At 48.9% G+C, this 20,346-nt stretch overlaps 1 protein-coding gene and 1 non-coding gene across 2 annotated transcripts; both read left to right on the top strand.

Moving 5' to 3' along the window:
- Window positions 1–1,711: 1,711 nt before the first annotated feature.
- On the top strand, window positions 1,712–1,796 carry TRNAP-UGG (transfer RNA proline (anticodon UGG)). The gene has a single exon. It is a non-coding gene; the product is annotated as a tRNA-Pro (tRNA).
- Window positions 1,797–5,448: 3,652 nt separating this feature from the next.
- SERPING1 (serpin family G member 1) lies at window positions 5,449–17,885 on the top strand. The gene is made up of 8 exons (XM_040495103.1): window positions 5,449–5,646; window positions 6,223–6,300; window positions 7,915–8,422; window positions 9,954–10,088; window positions 12,220–12,423; window positions 12,617–12,756; window positions 15,903–16,122; window positions 17,370–17,885. Exons 2-8 carry the CDS (start codon window positions 6,247–6,249, stop codon window positions 17,621–17,623), a joined length of 1,515 nt encoding a protein of 504 aa, XP_040351037.1. The 5' UTR covers window positions 5,449–5,646; window positions 6,223–6,246; the 3' UTR covers window positions 17,624–17,885.
- Window positions 17,886–20,346: the final 2,461 nt, after the last annotated feature.

Below are 20,346 nucleotides of genomic sequence, written 5' to 3'. Positions count from 1 at the left end.
TGTGTGTGTATATATATATATATATATATATATATATATATATCAGAGAAAGACAAATATCGTATGATTTCACTCACATGTGGAAACTAAGAAACACAGCACATGAACATAGGGGAGGGGAAGGAAAACTAAAATAAGATAAAAACAGGGGCACCTGCGTGGCTCAGTCAGTTGGGTGTCTGACTTTCACACAGTTCACGATCTCGCGGTTCGTGGGTTTGAGCCCCGCGTCGGGCTCTGTGCTGACAGCTCAGAACCTGGAACCTGCTTTGAATTCTGTGTCTCCCTCTCTCTCTGCCCCTCCCCTGCGCGATCTCTCTCTCTCTCTCAAAAATAAATAAACATAAAAAAAATAATAAAAGAGGGGGAAGCAAACCATAAGAGACTCTCAAATACAGAGAACAAACAGGGTTGCTGGAGGGGGGCGGGGGTGGGCTAAATGGGTGATGGGCATTAAGGAGGGCACTTGTGACTAAGAGCACTGGGTGTTGTATGTAAATGATGATTCACTAAATTCTACTCCTGAAACCAATACTACACTGTATGCTAACTAACGAATTTAAATAAAATTTAAAAAAAATAAAAAAAGAAGTGGAATCATGTGGTACTTGTCCATCTCTGTTTGACTTCTATCACTCAGCATAATGTCCCCAAGTTGTGGCAACTTGGGGACCATGTTGTGGCATCCCATCCATGTTGTGGCAAACAGCAGAATTCCCTTCTTTTAAAAACAAAAACAAAAAACATTTATTTATTTTTGAGAGACGGAGAGAGACAGAGCGTGAGCGGCGGAGGGGCAGAGAGAGAGGGAGACACAGAATCCGAAGCAGGCTCCAGGCTCCGAGCTCTCAGCACAGAGCCCGATGCGGGGCTCAAAGTCACAAACCTTGAGATCGTGACCTGAGCCCAAGTCGGACGCTTAACTGACTGAGCCACCCAGGCGCCCCAAGATTCCCTTCTTTTTTAAGGCTGAATAGTAATCGGTTGCATGTACATATCCCATTTTCTTTATCCAGCCATCTGTTGATGGACGTTTTAGGTTGTTCCCACATCTTAGCTATTGCGAATAGTGCTGCCGTGATCACAGGAGTGCTAATATCTGAGAAGAGGGTCTTTTGGAGAAAGGTCCTGTGAATGAGGGGTTCCCAGGGTGGCTCAGTCTCTGGAAGGGTGAGCAGGAAAGAGCCCGCGTGGGGCTGACTGAGAAAGGGAATGAGGGAAGATGTCAGGGGAGCACCGGCAGCAGGAACCTCTCCTCACTCATGGCTGCCACACCTGTGCCTTCCCCCAGAGAGGACTGTGTTTGCAGGAAATACGAGACAAGGGCCCATCAGTGGTCCACCTTCAATTACAGAGCAACAATAGCTTCACAAAAGGGGAAGCCACCACCCACGTTTCAAGATGGTAGCAACATCACCATCGTTCTCACACAGATTCACAGTGAGAATATTAAGGAGACCAACATCAGGATGACAAAGTGGGTTCAAAGAAGGATGCAAAAAACTGCGAGTCCGTGCGTGTGTGCACATGCACGAGCTCACACGCACACTCTCAATGAAAAAGAGAATTCTGGACGAAGAACCTGTCTAAGTTGACGATGGAAGTGGCTACTGCCTTACCATGCAAGAAGACCACAATCTTTGGGGTTACCATTACTGTCTCTTCCAAATGTTTCTATTTTACCTTCTTCGATACCAGAGAAAAGAGGGGCGCCTGGGTGGCTCAGTCGGTTGAGCGTCTGACTTGGGCTCAGGTCATGATCTCACGGTTCGTGGGTTCGAGCCCCACATCGGGCTCTGTGCTGACAGCTCAGAGGCTGTTTCAGATTCTGTGTCGCCCTCTCTCTCTGCCCCTCCCCCACTTGCTCTCTGTCTCAAAAATAAACATTTTTTTTAATTGAAAAAAAATACCAGAGAAAAGCATTTGCATCTTACCCATTTTGGCAGGTCAATATCCCACGTGAAAGATTCTGGACCCTGATCCATAGTAAATAAGAAGTCAAAGCAAATTTTTCTTCCCCTAGAATGGTATTCCTCAGCCAGTTTCTGAAGAGAGGTTGGCGCCCTAATGCCCAAGGCATTCCTTTTTTTTTTTCCCTTAGTTATTTTAATGTTTATTTATTTTTCAGAGAGACAGTGTACGAGTGGGGGAGGGGCAGAAACAGAGGGGGAAGGGCAGAGACAGAGAGGGAGACACGGAATCTGAAACAGGTTCCAGGCTTTGAGCTGTCAGCGCAGAGCCGGACGTGGGGCTTGAACTCGGGAGCGGTGAGATCATGACCTGAGCCGAAGTCGGACACTCGACCAACTGAGCCACCCAGGAGCCCCCCAAGGCCTTCTTCATATGTAATCAACACACTTCTCTCTGCATCTAAGGTGGTATCAGTTGTGTACTGTCCATGGGAGAAAATAGTCACTTGAACAAGTCTCTGTGTTCTGAGAATAAGATGACCCTGATTCCTCTGCCCCGGGTCCAAATTTTGGTTCATTTTTCTTCAGAGGAGAAACTATAGGTGCATAGATTTTGAGCAAGAGTTCATCCACGTAACTTGTACTTTTACTATCTGAGGACCAACTGGAAGAAAAATATTCAAAACCTGATAAAATGCCCAACGTGATAAAATTCCCTCTAGAGAAAGAGCTTTAATGAGAACTTGAACCTCACCCAGGATACCCAAGTGGGGAGAAGCCATGTGCATATCAATATGGGGGAAGAGGTCCCCACCAGAAGGGAAGGTTCTCAAGGCAGAGAAACCCTAGACCTGCCCCCCCAGGGTTGGTCTGATTTCACAGCCCTGAGCTGATTGGCTATCTGAACACCCATACTAGTGAGAAATTCTGCAAATATCCTAATTAAGTCAACCGCAGGCCATTAGTCTTGGGGAAAATGCTAATGTCCTCAGCCAGGGAAGATCTTCAGCTTTAATATCAACCTCATCGGACAGGAGAATCTCCACAAAGCAAAGACACCCTCTGAATGTCCAGAGTGGCCAGAGAGCTGAGATGGCTGAGGAGGTAGACCCACAGACTGGGCAAACGTCTCCACCGGGCCTTCTCCACCCAGAGACTGGTCCACAGACCACCACCCTCTGGCTGCCGGACGGGAGATGTTCACTCTGGTGCCTGCTTCAGGTTAACCCCTGGTGTCTACCTCTTCTTTACAAGGATTCATCAGGATTTGTGGTTCAGACAGACTTGTTCCGTATCCGGGCTCGTCACTTACTTGCTATGTGATGTTGAATGGATTGATTAATTTCTATGAGTCTCTCTCTTCTTAAAAAAAAAAAATTTTTTTGTTGTTTTAATTTTAGAAGAGAGAGCATGAGTAGGGGAGACGGGCAGAAGGAGAGAGAATCTTAAGCAGGCTCCACACTCAGCACGGAGCCTGATGCGGACTCTATCCCAAGACCCTGGGGTTACGACCTGAGCCAGAATCAAAAGTCAGATGCTCAACTGACTGAGCCCTCCAAGCGCCACTCTCTCTCTCTTTTTTATTTTATTTATTTATTTTTTTAATGTTTACTCATTTTTGAGAAAGAAAGAGAGAGAGGCAGAGCATGAGCAGGGGAAGGGCAGAGAGAGAGGGAGACACAGAATGTGAAGCAGGCTCCAGACTCTGACCTGTCAGCACAGAGCCCAAGGCAGGGCTTGAACTCCTGAACAGCAAGATCATGACCTGAGCCAAAGTCAGACGCTTAACCGTTTAACCGACCGAGCCACCCTGGCACTCCAGGACATGTCCTCTTTTTTTTTTTTTAATGTTTATTTATTTCGAGGGAGGGGAAGAAGGAGAAGGAGAGAGAATTCCATGCAGGCTGAGCGCTGTTAACACAGAGAGGCGGGTCTTAAGATCTCACCGTTGGTGAGATCATGAGCTAAGCCAAAATCAAGAGTTGCAGGCTTAACTGACTGAGCCACCCAGGCTCCTCGCCCCTCTCTTTTTTTAAATTTAAGATGAGATTAATATGAGCACCCATTTCATAGGTGTCATGAAAATTAACAAGGATGAATGAGGTTGCTTTCCACCACCTTCTTTTTGTTTGGCTGACCCAATTTCCCAGAATCCACAAGCTCAGTGTGTGTCCCAGGCCCCCAGCTTGGGCCTGGGGATGGGGAAGTGGCATCCTCTGTGCCCTTGTGGTGAAGGAACTCCCCCATGGCTGAGGGGGTTCCCAAGTGGCCATAGGAAATGGACCACCAGCAAAGCACAGTCTTTATGGGTCTTTTCCAATGACCCCCAAGGAGACGCACACATATTCTCTCGTCCTGTCCTTGGGCAGTCCCTTAGGATAGCAGTTCTGAAGCTAGCAGCTAACTTTCCTGACTGTTCTAAACAGGACTGGCCCAGCAGTGAGACGATCATAGAACTTTACAGCCATATCAGAGACCTTGTTGGGCAAAGAGGGAAGGGTTGCCAGAATTAGCAAATAAAATACAGAATGCCCAGTTAATTTTGAATTTCAGATAAGGGACCAAAAAATATTATTATTACTTTTTAATGTTTATTTATTTATTTATTTATTTTGAGAGAGAGAGAGAGAGAGAGAGAGAGAGAGAGAGAGAGAGCAGGGGAGGGGCACAGAGAGAGGGAGACAGAGGATAGAAAGCAGGCTCTGCATTGACAGGAGAGAGCCCAATGTGGGGCTCGAACTCACGAACTGTGAGATCATGCCCTGTGCCGCAGTCAGACGCTTAAATGAGCCATGCAGGCGCCCCAGGAGGAAAAAAAAATATTTAAGTATTTCCCAATATTGCCTGGAACATACTTCCTAAGAATTTTTTTTTTTTTTTTGGTTGTTTATCTGAAATTCAAATGTAACAGGGCTTCCTGTATTTTATCTGGCAACCCAGAGAGGAGGGCTTGGTGCGAGGGGGAAACAACTTGGGGGTCACACAGCAAGCCAGGCCTCACCGCCAGGTCTGCTGGTTCCCAGGCCACTGGCCTCACACCCGACCATCTGCCCAGGCATAAGGGGAATGAATGCTTGCTGGGCTGGCGGCCTCGCGGATCCCTCGCCTATTCTACAAGCGAAGAACCACTCATTCCAGGTCTCCAGTGGCGAAGCACGACACCCGCACAGCACACGGGAGAACAGGGCCGAGCTCAGGACTTGAGGGGATTTAGGTCAGAGTCCAGGCTATTTTCCAAGTGCGGGCGATCACAGGCCAGACATTTAACTGCTCCAAGGCTCAGGTTTTTAAACTACCAAACGGGCACAATGAGACCGATTTCCAAAGGGTTACTTTGAGGATTAGCAGAGCTGAGCAATTCCCCAAAAGCTGGTTGCTTGTAAACTATGGAGTATATTCTGGGTCTATGCAGTTTCATCAGGACCCATGAAGACGGAAGAGGAACTTTGGGTGTGTAGGGCTGAGAACTTGCACCCAAGCTTCTCCACCCCAGGCTCCCAAGGGGCTTGGGGCTGAAATCTGGCCCGGCCCCACGAAGCCCGACCGAGTGGTCCGTCCCATCCCCATTTACGGGAACTCACAGCGGCGATCAATCATCCTTAATTTGTAACTGGGCAGTGTCCTGAGCCAGCCAATAGCCAAGACCGACCCCACCACGCACCCCACCTCCCTGACCCTGCGGGGCTATCCACTCAGTCGGCACTGAAGCTGCCCAGGGTCCAGGAGTTTGGAGCAGGTTTGGTGATGGGGGAGGGGGGCGCAGGGGTGGGGGGGGGGTGGGGAGTGGGATGTCTTCGTCTCCTTTCCCTTCCCTGGTTTCTTGCCCCCCTTTTATCTCTGAAGTTTCTATAGACTTGCTTCCACTGAAGACTTCCGTTCCCCTCCTCCCGTTACCCCTCCCCTCAGTGCCCCTCTCTACCCCCCCCCACCGTAACCCCCCACCGTACCCCCCTCCCGCTCCCGCCTGAGCTGTGGTGCCCAACCCCCTCTGGACCTCCCATGCTTCCCCCTGCCTCTAGCGTCATTGTTAGGCTTTAAAGCCGGACTCTGGATGGAACAGATGGATGGAGACCCGGCCTTGGGAGGGGGAAGGAAGGGCCAGCCGGTGCCGGGAAAGGGAAGCGGTTTGGGGAAAACAAAACAGGGGGAGGAGCCTGGGAGAGGAGGAGGAGAAGGAGGAGGGGATTCGCGCTGAGGGGCTTAGGCCGGGAACCGAATGGGGCGGGCCCAGGGTGCGTGGAAGGTGCTGTGGGGTGGAAGCCCCCAGGGCTCCAGGGCTGGGCGCTGACTGCGACGCCGGCTGGCTCCGCAGGTCCCGGCTGACGCCGCCGCCCAGATGGCCTCCAGGCTGACCTCGCTGACCCTCCTGCTGCTGCTGCTGCTGGCTGGGGTGAGTGGTCCCTTCGGAGGGACGGGGGGGGGGGGGGAAGGGGGTTGAGGTTTAACCGTTCCAGGCCCGGAGAACGAAGAGAGCTCCTCTTGGCATCAGCAAGTGTGGTCCTTGCCCCGGGGTTCGGAGAGAGCGAGGCAGGAGCCAGGTTCTAATCCCGGCCCGCTGCCCACCAGTTGGGGTGGCCTTGAGCAAGTCCCTTCCCCGAGCTTACCTGTGATGGTTTATAAAGTGGAGAATAGAGCGGGAGGATCAGAGAGGGCCAAGAGATGGACAGCATTCTGTGATCGAGAAGCCGGGGGTTATGGTGGCAAACTGAGCTGCGGGGTGGGGTGGGGCCCCGGCTGCTGAGACCCTGGTTCTCTCCGGGCTGCGCCCATGAAAACACTCCGGGGGTCTGGGTGGGGGCCGATCGCAGCGAGAGGTCCCAGCGGTGTGGGAGTCAGGAGGAAGGTGGGCGCTTGCTTTGCGCGTCTGTGCAGGGATGGTCGAGTGTGGAAGTTGGCCTGGGAAGTGCCATTAGAGAATCAGCAGGTGCTGCCCTTTGATGAGCGAGGGATCTGGAATCAGAGTTGAATCATCAGCTTCTGTGAGACCCTGGGTTAGTTACTGAATATCTCAGCATCAGTTTCTTTTATCAGTGAGATGGGATAATAGCCATGACATTTGGGGCTGGATAATTCAGTAGGAGGGGCTATCCTGTGCACTGGAGGACGCTTTGCAGTATCCCCGGTTTCTACTCACTAGATGGCCATTAGCAACTCCACCCTACCCCCCAATCCCCTTCCCTCCCGTAAGATAACCAAAACTGCCTCCAGACATTGCCAAAAGTTCCCAGGGATTAAAATGGTCTCGGACTTAGAGCCACTGGTCTATACTATTTCTTCCTCCTCCCTTCCTTTCTTTTGGAACACTGGGGGTTTTCAGTAGGCACTACTGTAACGGCTTGCAACCCACAGTTTGAAAAACCACAGTTCTCACGCAAAGATCACGAGCTCAGATATCTATATTGGCCTGGCAGGTGAGCCGAGACTGGCCGATACCTAAAAGAAATTGCAAGAGGGGCGCCTGGGTGGCTCAGTCGGTTAAGCATCGACTTTGGCTCAGATCATGAGATCTCACGGTCCGCGGGTTCGAGCCCCACGTTGGGCTCCATGCTGACAGCTCAGAGCCTGGAGCTCCCTCTGTGTCTCCCTCTCTCTCTGCTCCTCCTCTGCTTCCGCTCTGTCTCTCTCTCAAAAATAAGTAAACATTAAAAAAAAAGAAGAAGAAATTGCAAGAACATAGATAAATGGCAGTTGGCATTTGCCAACTTACGGCAGTTGCCGTAAGGCAGTGATTGCCCAGAGTTAACAGAATCCCTGTCTGCTCCTTACCTTTGCGGAGATTATCCCCGCCTCCACCCCTGCCCCCACCGGCTCCTGCATTGCCCCTTCTCTGGAAAAACTAGTGGTTGGCAGCTTCAGGCAGGCCCCTTACCCACCAGGTTTTTCCAGCAGTTATCCTCCAGTACGGGACGTTTTCCACAGCCCCCCCTTCCCTTCCCGCTTTGAGTGTTTAAGGGGGACTGTGCTTCGTGGCGGGAAAAATGAAACTCCGTTTCTCGAACCGCAGGTTAGAGCCTTCTCAGATCTGAGTGTTCCTAGCCAGAGCTCCACGGCAGAGAGCCGGCAAGGAGAAAGCGAAGAACACATCTTGGAGGGAGAGATCCCCAAGGATGTATCCATTCAGCACACCGAGGACACTTCCACCTTGTTGAAAACCAGCTCGACTGTCGAAACAACTAATACTGCTTTTGAATCCACCCGTCAGCCCTTCATCCAGTCCACTACTCAACCCACGACCGAGCCCACAACTAAGCCCACTACCGAGCCCACTGCTGAGCTCACTACTGAGCCCACTACTGAGCCCACTACCGAGCCCACTACGGCACCCTTCTGTCTGGGGCCTGATACTTCCTGCTCTGACGTGGAGAGTCAGTCAGCAGAGTCCAAGTTGGGAGAGGCTTTGATGGACTTCTCGGTGAAGCTCTACCATGCCTTCTCAGCAATTAAGAAGGTGGAGACCAACATGGCCTTTTCTCCATTCAGCATTGCCAGTCTCCTAACTCAGGTCCTGCTTGGTAAGAACCTGACAAAGTTCTCTCCAAGTTGTACGTTGGCCCCTCCCAGGAGGGTCCCCCACCCAGATGCCTGCAAACCCCCGATGCCTCAGGGAGGAAGCTATAAAAAATGGGCTACGTTTGGGGGGAGGGTAACTTCATTCTTGAGCATTCATGTATGCCTTCAGCTAACAGTGATTTGATAGGCACCGTGGCCTATAAAACCGCACGGACGATACAGGAACATACATTTTTTATTTTTTTTTTTTTTAATTGACATCCAAGTTAGCATATAGTGCAACAATGATTTCAGGAGTAGATTCCTTAATGCCCCTTACCCATTTAGCCCATCCCCCTCCCACAACCCCTCCAGTAACCCTCAGTTCTCCATATTTATGAGTCTCTTCTGTTTTGTCCCCCTCCCTATTTTTATATTTTGTTTCCCTTCCCTTATGTCCATCTGTTTTATCTCTTAAAGTCCTCATATGAGTGAAGTCATATGATTTTCGACACAGGAACATAGAAAGCAAAGTTCCAGTCACCAGCCTTGGTTCAGGGTAAGGTGGTAAGGAAGGTGAAGCCATGACTGATAGACGTAGAATAGAATCATGCTGATGGTGCTTTCTGGCTGTGTGACCTTGGCAGGCTCCTTAACTTCTCTGAGCCTGAGTCCTCAGGTGTGAAATGGAGATGGTTGTACCTACTCCAAAAAAGAAAGCAGATAGCTTAGTGCCTGGCTCAGAGGGAGGTCAAAAAAATGTTCATCCTCTGCCTTCCTGAGAGATGCTATTAAGTCCCGTGGGATTAACCTCTATCAACACCCCCTAGAGTGTTCCATAAATTTTATCTGTTACTGCACAGAAGAGGGGCACAATGAACATCTAATAATGAATAACTGAAAGGGTATTGAACGTCTAGGCTCTTTTTTTTTTTTTTTTAATTTTTAAGTTTATTTGTTTATTTTGAGAGGGAGGGAGGGAGCAGGAGAGGGACAGAGAGAGAGAGTCCCAAGCAGGCTCCACACTGTCAGCGCAGAACCGGACTTGGGGCTTGAAGTCACGGACCATGAGATCATGACCTGAGCTGAAATCAAGAGTCAGATGCTTAACCGAATAAGCCACCCAGGTGCCCCCAAACATCTATGCTGTTTTGTGATTCTCTGGTGTCTCCTCTTATGAGTGAGCCAGTGTCCCTGCCTATAGGGTAAACCTTTGTAAACCCAAACCAACTAAGTAATAGTACGTGTGCAACAGGCAGTGATTGGACTAGGCCTTCCGTGATGTGTGGGATTAAAATTAGGTAGAAAAATGGAGAGTATTCAAAGCCTTGGAAAAGCTTATCCATGATTATTCCCAATTCCCCCACCCCTGTCTTTGACATAGGAATTATCTTTTGAAACAGTCGAGCCCACTCAGATGATTTGCGATTCCCTTCAAAGCAAGAAACAACACGCCCCCCCCCCCCATAATTCCAGCCTGGTCTCTCAATCCTAGTCCTGAATGGTGGGTCCCCCGTTCCTGCGGTTCTCCCTCATTTCTGCCCTTGGTCGTAGGCGCTGGGGACAGCACCAAGAGAAACCTGGAGAGCCTCCTTTCCTACCCCGAGGACTTTGCCTGTGTCCACCAGGCCATGAAGGCCTTCACATCCAAAGGCTTCACTTCATTCTCTCAGATCTTCCACAGCCCGGGTGAGTTTCCTGAGAAAAGACAACAGCTGCTAAGCAGGGATTGGAGAGGATTCTGAGGGGGACCTGGGGAAAGAGGCTGGAGGGAACATTAGAGCTAGAACATCAGCGATGGACTGCAGAGCGGGTGAGGGCCTCAGCAGGAATGCCATTTGGCTCTAGGTGCTGGATGGTTCTCCTGGTAAGGCCTTGGTAAGTCATTTCCATACATCCACCCTGATTAGATTAAGAATGGCCTTCTGCATTTATTCATAGATAGGACCAGAGAGCTCAAGTTAAAAAAAAAAAAAATTCTTTTAAGCTTATTCATTTATTTTGAGAGAGAGAGAGAGAGAGAGAGAGAGAGAGAATCCGGAGTGGGGAGAGCCTGAGGTGGGGCTTGAACTCACGAACCCCGTGAGATCATGACCTGAGCCAAAACCACGAGTCAGACACTTAACCGACTGAGCCTCCCAGGTGCCCCTCAAGTTGAAAATTTTTTATTAATCTGGGTCAGGGGAGCCTTGAGACTTGTAGTTGTTTGCACTTTTGTGTTCTGTGAATTTGTGGTCATTTACGTATATTGCGTTGAGTATGTAATAAGGTTAATAAGCTTCCAAAATGATCTAATACAGTTATTTTCAAATTTTCTTCCCCAGAGCCCTGGGGTTCTGCTGAGCTGCTTCAGGGGTCATGGTGGAAGTTAGGGGGGTGATCAGGGAGGCTGAGTGGTGGGTGGGGTACCAGCTGTGGGTGCGGGGGGCAGATGGGGCCAGCCAGGCTCCGAGCCCTCCCCCAGCTTCCACCAGAACCCTTTTAACTGTGGGCTTCAGACATGACTATTTGAAACCACAGTTCTGCTCCTTAAAGAGGTTCAAAAACTACAGATCTAGTCTGACCCCCTTCTTTAAAGGGAAAACTTTTTCCTGTTTTTCTTAAACTTGTTTTAAAAATGTTTAATGTTCATTTGTTTCAGAGAGAGACAGAGAGAGACAGAGCACAAGTGGGGGCGGGGCAGAGAGAAAGGGAGACACAGAATCCGAAGCAGGCTCCAGGCTCCAAACTGTCAGCACAGAGCCTGACTTGGGGCTCGAACCCGCGAACTGTGAGATCATGACCTGAGCTGAAGTCGAACACTCAACCAACTGAGCCACCCAGGCGCCACTTTTTTAAACTTAAAAAGCAATACTTACTCATTGTAAAAAACAGAAAACACAGGGAAGCAAAACAAAAGAAGAAGAAGAAGAAGAAGAAGAAGAAGAAGAAGAAGAAACAAAGGAAACTCAGCCATCAGCCCATTATCTTAAAAAAAAAATTACCCTCTTTTTAGAGATGGGCAAAATCGTCTCAGAGGTGTTCAAGAAACACTGCATTTACTTATTTGCTACAAATCCACTCAATCCTCTGTCTTGGTAGATTGGTAGAAAACACAACTGCATTTGATGTTATCTGTTTAGTCCAAGAAAAATTACTCTTCAAACACTATTTCCCCCCCTTTTTTTTAAAGTATTTATTTATTTATTTATTTATTTATTTATTTATTTATTTATTTTGAGAGAGAAAGAGAGAGCACAAGCAGGGGAGGAACAGAGAGAGAGGATCCCAAGCAGACTCTGCAGTGTCACCGCAGAGCCCGAGGCAGGGCTCAAACTCACGAATCGTGAGATCATGACCTGAGCCGAAATCGAGAGTCGGACATTCAACCGCCTGAGCCACCCAGGCTCCCCCAAACACTATTTTCTTTAGTGGACTTGAACTTTAGAGAAGAAAAGCCAGGAAATCTCACCGGATTTCCACTGACACCGAGAAGCAGAGTCCATTCCCTGCTGAATTCAGGGGAGAGAATAGGGAAAACACTGGCAAATGGAAGTTAGTATCTCAGAAGAGTTATTTTGCTGAGCTACAACCACACGGCAAGGAGAGACAGCAAGGGCCTCGGATGGGTCCTGCCTTCAGTTCAGGGCTGGCTTTCTCGGGGCCTCCACTGTCGTGTCTGTAAGAGGAGCGGGCTGGCCCCCTGCTCCAGCCTGCCGCGTTCGCTGCGGCGAGCTGAGAGCGATAGGAAACGCGTTCCCTCTCACAGCCTTCTCCTAGAAGCCAGAGGATGTTCAGGGGACTCATGCCTCCCTCTCTCCACCTGCCTCCCGCCCCCCAGACCTGGCCGTAAGAGACACCTTTGTGAATGCCTCTCAGAACCTCTATGGCAGCAGACCCACAGTCCTGGGAAACGACAGTGATGTCAATACGGAGCTCATCAACACCTGGGTGGCGGAGAAGACCAACCACAAGATCACGCAGCTGCTGGACAGCCTGCCCTCTGACACCTGCCTGGTCTTCCTCAATGCCGTCTACCTGAGTGGTAAGGGAGCCTTGAGCCACGCGGTCTTTCTGCCCTGAGTCCTTTCCCTCTTCCTGCCTTGAAAGCCCACGCAACCCCAAGTTCCACAGCTGGACCCCCTTGTGCCCGGCCCACCCCTTGCCAACAGGGCTTTGAGCTCCTCGTCATCCCTTGCCCACCTGCTTAGAGTAATTCTCCTTCCCCTTCCCTCTAGCCAAGTGGAAGACAACCTTTGATCCAAAAAGAACCAGGATGGAGCCCTTTTACCTCAAATCCTCTGTGATAAAAGCATCCATGATGAACAGCAAGAAATACCCGGTGGCCCATTTCACTGACCCAACTTTGAAAGCCAAGGTATGTTCTGGGCCCTTCCCACTCTCGTTTCAGAGCCTCTGGCAGGTCCTGGTGTCTTTTATGCCACGGCCCCCATCAGTGTGGGGCATACCCTTATGAAGTCCTCATTTCTACTCCTTCCATCTGTATTTCCACCCTATCTTTTCTGCTTTTCCCCTCTCTAGCTTGGCCGAGGCAGGCATGGTTTATTTTAGGCTGGAAAGCAGGATTCTAAAAGTTTCTTCATCTCCCCTGCATCGAAGGTCAAAAAGTGAGTCTGTTCATCTGTTTCTTTTTCTCGTCAACCCACCAGGAGACCCTGGTGGCTTAGTTAAGTCATGTGTATAGCATGCATATGTAGATGTACATGGGTATGGGTAGGTATAGCTGTGTGTGCATGTGCGTGGTAAGTGCACGTGTGTGCATGTGTTAAATGGCATATGTTCCTTAGCAGAAATTGAATGGTAAAATGTCAACGGATGGGAAGGGTGGGAAGATTGAATACGGATCCCAGAAGTTTCTGGTTTTGTGTTTTTGTTTTTGTTTTTGTTTTTGTTTTTGAGAGAGAGAGAGAGAGAGAGCGAGCAAGCATGCACAGGGGAGGGGCAGAGAGATAGAGAGAATCCCAAGCAGATTCTGCACTGTCAGCGTGGAGCCCAACGTGGGGCTCGAACTCATGAACCACAAGACCATGACCTGAGCCTAAACCAAGTCAGACACTTGACTGAGTCACCCAGGCGCCGCCAGATTAAACTCCTTTAAACCATTTATTCCAATAATTTACAAATATGGTTCATATTTCCACAAGCAATTTGAGCTTGTCCATATATTTTGCTTTATAAAAATACTTTATAAGTTTAATATACTTGATTTTCTTTTTAAGCCTGCCAGATACCCATCAGGGATGAATTACAACCCCCATGTGGGCTGGATCTTTCCAAGCACCTAAATCTTACTGTAAAGTAAAAATTGAATTTGAAGAGTAAATCAACTTTCCACCAACATCTCAATATCATTCTCAAATTTAATTATCCTACACCTTTTTTTTTTTTTTGCTTAAAAGCATAAAACTAAGATGTCTGATTCTCTTATGAGCTTATTTATTTATTATATTTTTAACATTTATTTATTTTTGAGAGAGAGAATGGGGAAGAGCATGAGCAGGGGAGGGGCAGAGAGAGGGTGGGAGGGAGAAAGAATCTGAAGCAGGCTTCACACTGTTGGCATAGAGCCCAGTGTGGGGCTCGAACCCACGAACCGTGAGATCTTGACCTGAGTTGAAGTTGGATGCTCAACTGACTGAGCCACCCAGGCGCCCCGATGTCTGTTTTCTTAAAAATTATAAACACCATTTTGAATAATGAACACACCAACCACCCTGAATATACTCTGATGTTAATACTATGGAGTTGGTTTGCTTTGTTAAACTCGTACTTAATTCTAAGGCTTACTGGGACTCAAGAACATTTACCCAACTAAGGAGGTTAGATTTACCAATTCAGGAATAGAAGGGTTACTGGCTTGAAAATTTAAGACCACAACATGGTAATCTTATGGTAAGAGATTCAAGGTCTGTACCCAGGACCTGAAGGGTATACATTTCCAGATGAGTCTGCCCTATTCAGTGCCTATGCCAACAGGGAGCCCTTGTCCGTGTTCTTCAGTTGATATCAGCTTATCGCCAGTTTCTTCCGGGCCATTATTTTGCATTCCATCAATCAATGGGTTTCCATTAATTTCTTTATTGCCCAGTTGAATTCTGCATTCTAGATTCTTCTCATTCCTATCCCAACCTGAACCATTGTGCCCTTGTAATTATAGTCTCTTACATCCTATTAGACTATGGTTTCTCAACCTTGGCACTATTGACATTTCGGATTAGATAATTCTTTGTTATGAGGGGCTATCCTGGGCACTGTGTAGATTTTAGCATCATCCCTGTCTCTACCACTAGATGCCAGCAGCACTGTGGGTCCCCTCCCTTCCAATTGTCACAACCAAAACGTGTCTAGACATTGTCAAGTGTCCACTGGGAGCAAATTCACCCCGGGTTGAGAGCCCCTCTATATTGGACCTATGGGTCCTGTACTTGTGTCACACTTCTGTCTGACCACCAGTTGGAAGTCCTTTTAATGGCAAGCTTGACAGGTAGGCTAGGATCGGCTTGTACACAATCTCAAATGCCGCACGAAGAGATTTATACTTAATCTCATAGACAATAAAGAGCCACCAAAAGTCTTTAAAAGGACTGGGGCGCCTGACTGGCTCAGTCTTTGGAGCATGTGACTCTTGATCTTACAGTTGTGGGTTCAAGCCCCATGGTGGGTGTAAAGATATCTTAAAAATTTTAAAAACGTCCTTCAAAGGACTGATCTGGAGCACCTGGGTGGCACAGTTGGTTAAGCCTCTGACTTTGCCTCAGGTCATGATCTCACAGATCATGAGTTCGAGCCCCACGTTGGACTCTGCTGTCAGCACGGAGCCTGCTTCGGATCCTCTGTTCCCCTCTCTCTCTGCCCCTCCCCCACTTTCTCTCTCTCTCAAAAATAAATAAGCATTTGGGGCACCTGGGTGGCTCAGTTGGTTAAGCATCTGACTTCGGCTCAGGTCATGATCTCATGGTTTGTGGGTTTGAGCCCCATCTCAGGCTCCTTGCTGATCATTCAGAAGTAGCTGACAGCTACTTTGGATTCCTCGCTCACTCTGCCCCTCCCCAGCTCATGCACTCGCTCTCTCTCTCTCTCTCTCAAAAAAATTAAAAAAAAATTAAACACATAAATAAACGGACTGATGTGATGACTCTGTTATATACTTTATGCACAGCACAGTGGAGGGGAAGGGAACAGGGCTCAGATCAACTTACTTGCCTATATTGTGTAGCTAGTCAGCAGCGGACTCGGGGTATAGTCCTCCGCCTGTGTGATCAGAAAGCCATACTCATTCTCTCTGCATCTCGCCAGAGATGCAACTCACAGAGCTAGACCGGCACCGTTCACCCAGCCAGCCTCCCCGTTTTGTCGCCAAGCTTGGGAGCCTCGGTCCGGCTGCGGCTTGCTGCGGTAGCACAGACTATGGCGGCAGACCAACGATAAGCCTCGGGACGCAGGGGGTGGGAGCCAGGAGAGCCGGGGTCGGAAGGCTGAGAAGGCGCATCTCTTACCCTCCAGGTGGGGCAGCTGCAGCTCTCCCACAACCTCAGCTTGGTGATCCTGGTGCCCCAGAACACGAAACACCATCTTGAAGACCTGGAACAAGCTCTCAGCCCCACTGTCTTCAAGGCTGTCATGAAGAAGCTGGAGATGACCAAATTCCAGCCCACTCTCCTGACGCTACCCCGCATCAAAGTGACGAGCAAGCAAGACCTACTGACAGTCGTGGAGAACCTAAGTAAGCTCTGGCAGCTCAGGATTACTCCGAGGCCATTGGGGTGGAGAGGAGGGTATCCTTAGGATGTGGTTTAGCACTCTCTAGGATATTGTATACCTCCGTCATCTCAGGTTATTCCTCAGTCCTGTGAGTTAGAGGGGAAGATGCTATCATCCCATTGGATCATTGAGGAAATTGAGACTCGGTGTTTACATGACTCACCCAAGGTCCCTTGAGCTCATTAGAAATGAACAAGAACATCAACCCAGGTCTCCATCTCGACTATTCCTACTCTGGTTCATCGTGTCATAGACACCGGGACAGGTGCCCAGGATGGGTTATGGATGCTCCTTCCCCAGGGACCTTTCATAACACGCAGCCACCCCATGGACTATGCAAGAAGCTATCTGCATAATAGAGTCTGGAGGCTTCTGAGTTTAGGGGAGGCAACAGAGATCTCTTACCTGACTTTTGGCCTCACTTCCGGATCTTTGACCTCATGTCCAGATATATCATTTCATTTTCTGTTATAGAACCCTCTAATAGGTGAACTTGTTTCCTAGTATATGACCTCATTTGGTAACATATGACCTCTTTCTGGTGTATGACCTCACTTCTAAGGTCCAAGGAAGCAAGAATATCATTTCTCAATGTTCTTTGGTGGGGGGGGGGGGGGGGGGTGGCAAGGCCTCTCACCTCTTCGGAGAGGGTGGTAGTTGGAGTGAAGATCAGCCCACGGATACAGGATGTAAGAAAGTGGACCAGAAGGCACAATATATAATTTGACAAGCAAGGGAAGTGGACAAAGAGAGTATTGGGGCTTGGTTCTAACCCAGACAATATAGGACAAATGTCTTCAGCAGCTGAGGCTTTCATTCTGGTCTGCCTGCCTGCCTTCCTTCCTTCCTTCCTTCCTTCCTTCCTTCCTTCCTTCCTCTCTTTCTCTTGCTTGTTCCCTTTCTTTCCTTCTTTCCTTATTCTTTCCTCTTTCCTTCTTTCTTTCTCTTTCCTTCCTTCCTTCCTTCCTTCCTTCCTTCCTTCCTTCCTTCCTTCCTTCCTTCCTTCCTTTTCTTTCTTTCTTTCTCTCTTTCTTTCTTTCTTTCTTTCTTTCTCTTTCTTTTTCTTTCTTTCTTTCTATAATCTCTACACCCAATGTGAGGCTCGAACTCACAAGCCCAAGATCCAGAATTGCATGCTCTACCGACTGAGCCAGCCAGGCGTCCCTCCTGCTGGTCTTTGACTCCTTGTTTTTCTCTGGTCTGCTCTAGAATTCTTTGACTTTATTTACGACCTCAACCTGTGCGGGCTGACAGACGACACGGATCTTCAGGTTTCTGCGATGCAGCACCAGGCCATGCTGGAGCTGACGGAGTCCGGGGTGGACGCGGCTGCGGCCTCGGCTGTTTCCGTGGCCCGCAATTTGCTAGTCTTTGAAGTGCAGCAGCCCTTCCTCTTCCTGATCTGGGACCAGCAACACAAATTCCCTGTCTTCATGGGGCGGGTGTATGACCCCAGGATCTGAGACCCGCAGGCCACCAGGCTAAGGCAAGCCCTCCCCCTCAAGCCTCGCCCTTCTGGTGGCAGCCTTGCTGTTGCCTGCCTGGACTGACCTCCAGCCACTTCCCGCCTCGTGTGTTCCCTGCCTCCATGTGAAGGGTGCCCTCGGGGTCTGCTGAGGGACCTACATCTAATGTCCCTTCCCTATGGCTCCCCAAAACACTTGTTTGCAGCTTTCTCTGGCTCAAGTTCACCAGACTCTACAAATAAAACCTGGCAGACCATGACTTCCTCTCTTATTTGCCTTTCAATTTTTGAGGACAAGGGCTCCCATGGCCCCTGTATCAGCTAGTATTGCTGGGTAACAAATCATCCCAAACTTAGTGGCTTAAAATAGCAACCACTTATTATTTCACCTAAGTCTTGGGAGTGGAGGAGTGGTCTTACCGACCTGGCTGATCTTCCCGGGACTTGTTCATGCATCTCTAATAGTTGGGGGATGACCGATCTATAATGGATTCCACTGGGATACCTTGGCTCTCCTCTGCAGGTCTCCCACATCCTTCCTGCAGGCAGGGTTCCAAGAAAGAGTCACACCTTTCCACACCTTTCCACCTTTCCACACCTCTGCATCAAGTTTACCATCAGCCAGAGCAAGTCACTTGCCTGCATCTAGCGTGAGAATGGAAAGGCACTACAAAGTTCCAGACGAGGCCACGAGTCAGGGGCTCTTGGTGACCTGCATTTACCACAGTCCCCGTGTCCCTTGTCTGCAAACAACCGCGACACTAACAGTCACTAATGTTGGGAGCTTACACGGGCAATCTGCTCTGAGCTTTGCAGACCTTTAATGCTTGCCACAACTTCATATGGAAAACTTCAGAAAGATGAAGTCTCGCTCGAAGTCACACAGTTAGGAAATGGATTTGAAAGCACGTTTCTAACTCTGAAAATTCAGAGCTACTCTCTTATAGCTCTGTGCCCTTCTGTCTTAAAATCCTGACTTTTCTTAAATATCTAATTATCTGTTCATTGAATACCTAGGACGTGTCGGGCACTATGCTAAGCACCGAAAGTGTACAGATAACTTAAATTTAGTGCCTGCCTTCAAAACCTACAGCTTGACGAGACAGACAAATAGGAAGATACAATTTCGTATTTAGTAGTTTTTTAAAGTTTTGTTTATTTCTTTATTTTAGTAATCTCTATACCCAGCAAGGGACTCAAACTCACAACCCCCAAATCAAGAATTTCATGCTCTCCTGACAGAGCCAGCCAGATGCCTGTAAGAAGATAGATTTCAGGGGCAACTGGGTGGCTCAGTGGGTTAAGCCTCCAACTTTGGCGCAGATCCTGATCTCACTGTCCATGAGTTCAAGCCCCACGTCAGACTCTGTGCTGACAGCTCAGAGCCTGGAGCCTGCTTCAGATTCTGTGTCTCCCTCTCTCTCTGCCCCTCCCCTGCTCATGCGTGCGCTCTCTCTCTCCCTCTCAAAAATAAATAAACATTTTTTTAAAAAGATAGATTTTAATACTGAATGTTCTTTGCATCCCTGAAGAGGTCTCAATGTGTTTTTCTCATGTCTGCCTTCTGCTCTTTGACTCGCTAATGTTCCCTCTAAATTTTATTTATTTATTTTAAATTTTTTTCCTTTTTTTTTTATGTTTATTTGTTTTTGAGAGACAGAGACAAAATGTGGGTGGGGGAGGGGCAGAGAGAGAGGGAGACACAGAATCTGAAGCAGGCTCCAGGCTCTGAGCTGTCAGCACAGAGCCCGATGTGGGGCTCGAACTCACGGACCATGAGATCATGACTTGAGCCGAAAGTTGTACGCTTAACCGACTGAGCCAGCCAGGCACCCCTTCCTTCCAATTTTTAGCCCTTCTAGCTCCCTTTTTCCCTCTCTCCCCTTCTCATCCCATTTTTATTTCAGTCCCCTGTCCCTATTTACCTGCCAAATGTGTCTGTACCCCTTTCTTCCCCCCTCCTAGTTACAGTGTTGTCAACCCAAACAGGAGGACTGGTTTCTGGATGTATCCCTGTTCCACAAGAGCTTCATCAGGCATGTGCCCTACAGGAAGATTTGATTTTCTGATAGGGTCTTTTTTTTTTTTTAATTTTCTTAATGTTTATTTATTTTTGAGAGAGAGAGAGAGAGAGAGAGAGAGATCATGAGTGGGGGAGGGGTAGTGAGAGAGGGAAACACAGAATCCCAAACAGGCTCCAGGCTCTGAGCTGTCAGCACAGAGACCGACGCAGGGCTGGAACCCACAAACGGTGAGATCATGACCTGGGCTGAAATCGGACGCTTAACCGACTGAGCCACCCAGGTGCCCCAACGGTCTTTTTTGTTTTTCCTTAGAGCACGAGCAGGGAAGAGGGGTAGAGAGGGAGACAGAGGGAATGTTAAGCGGGCTCTACACTCAGTGCGGAGCCCGACGCTGGGCTCAATCCCACGACACTGGATCATGACCTGAGCTGAAATCAAGAGTCAGACGCTCAACAGACCGAGCCACCCAGGTGCCCTGATTTTCTGACAGGGTCTTAACCTCAGTCAAGCTAGTCCTGCCTGAGCTGCTTCTGTAGAGTGAGTGATTTCCTAAGGCCATCAAAGCCACCACATCACCGCTGCCTCCTGCTCCAGGGACTTCTGCTGCCTGTAGCATCTGGCTTCCCCATCTCCCCACTCAGTGAACACCCTGGTCATGAGGAGAAACTGAGGCGTGGGGAGGGGGGCCGTGCAATCA

This window comes from Herpailurus yagouaroundi, unplaced genomic scaffold, assembly GCF_014898765.1.
Source record: "Herpailurus yagouaroundi ecotype Mexico unplaced genomic scaffold, PumYag 187, whole genome shotgun sequence".
Taxonomy (NCBI): Eukaryota; Metazoa; Chordata; class Mammalia; order Carnivora; family Felidae; genus Herpailurus; species Herpailurus yagouaroundi.
The sequence above is the reverse complement of the archived record's forward strand: the minus strand, read 5'-3'. Positions and strand labels throughout refer to the sequence as shown.

Bases quoted from the DNA above. Each gene is read 5' to 3' on its own strand.
- SERPING1 (XM_040495103.1), top strand. From the start codon at position 6,247: ATGGCCTCCAGGCTGACCTCGCTGACCCTCCTGCTGCTGCTGCTGCTG. The intron at 6,301-7,914 runs GTGAGTGGTCCC...CTCGAACCGCAG, and splicing joins TGCTGCTGCTGCTGGCTGGG to GTTAGAGCCTTCTCAGATCT. The intron at 16,123-17,369 runs GTAAGCTCTGGC...GGTCTGCTCTAG, and splicing joins GACAGTCGTGGAGAACCTAA to AATTCTTTGACTTTATTTAC.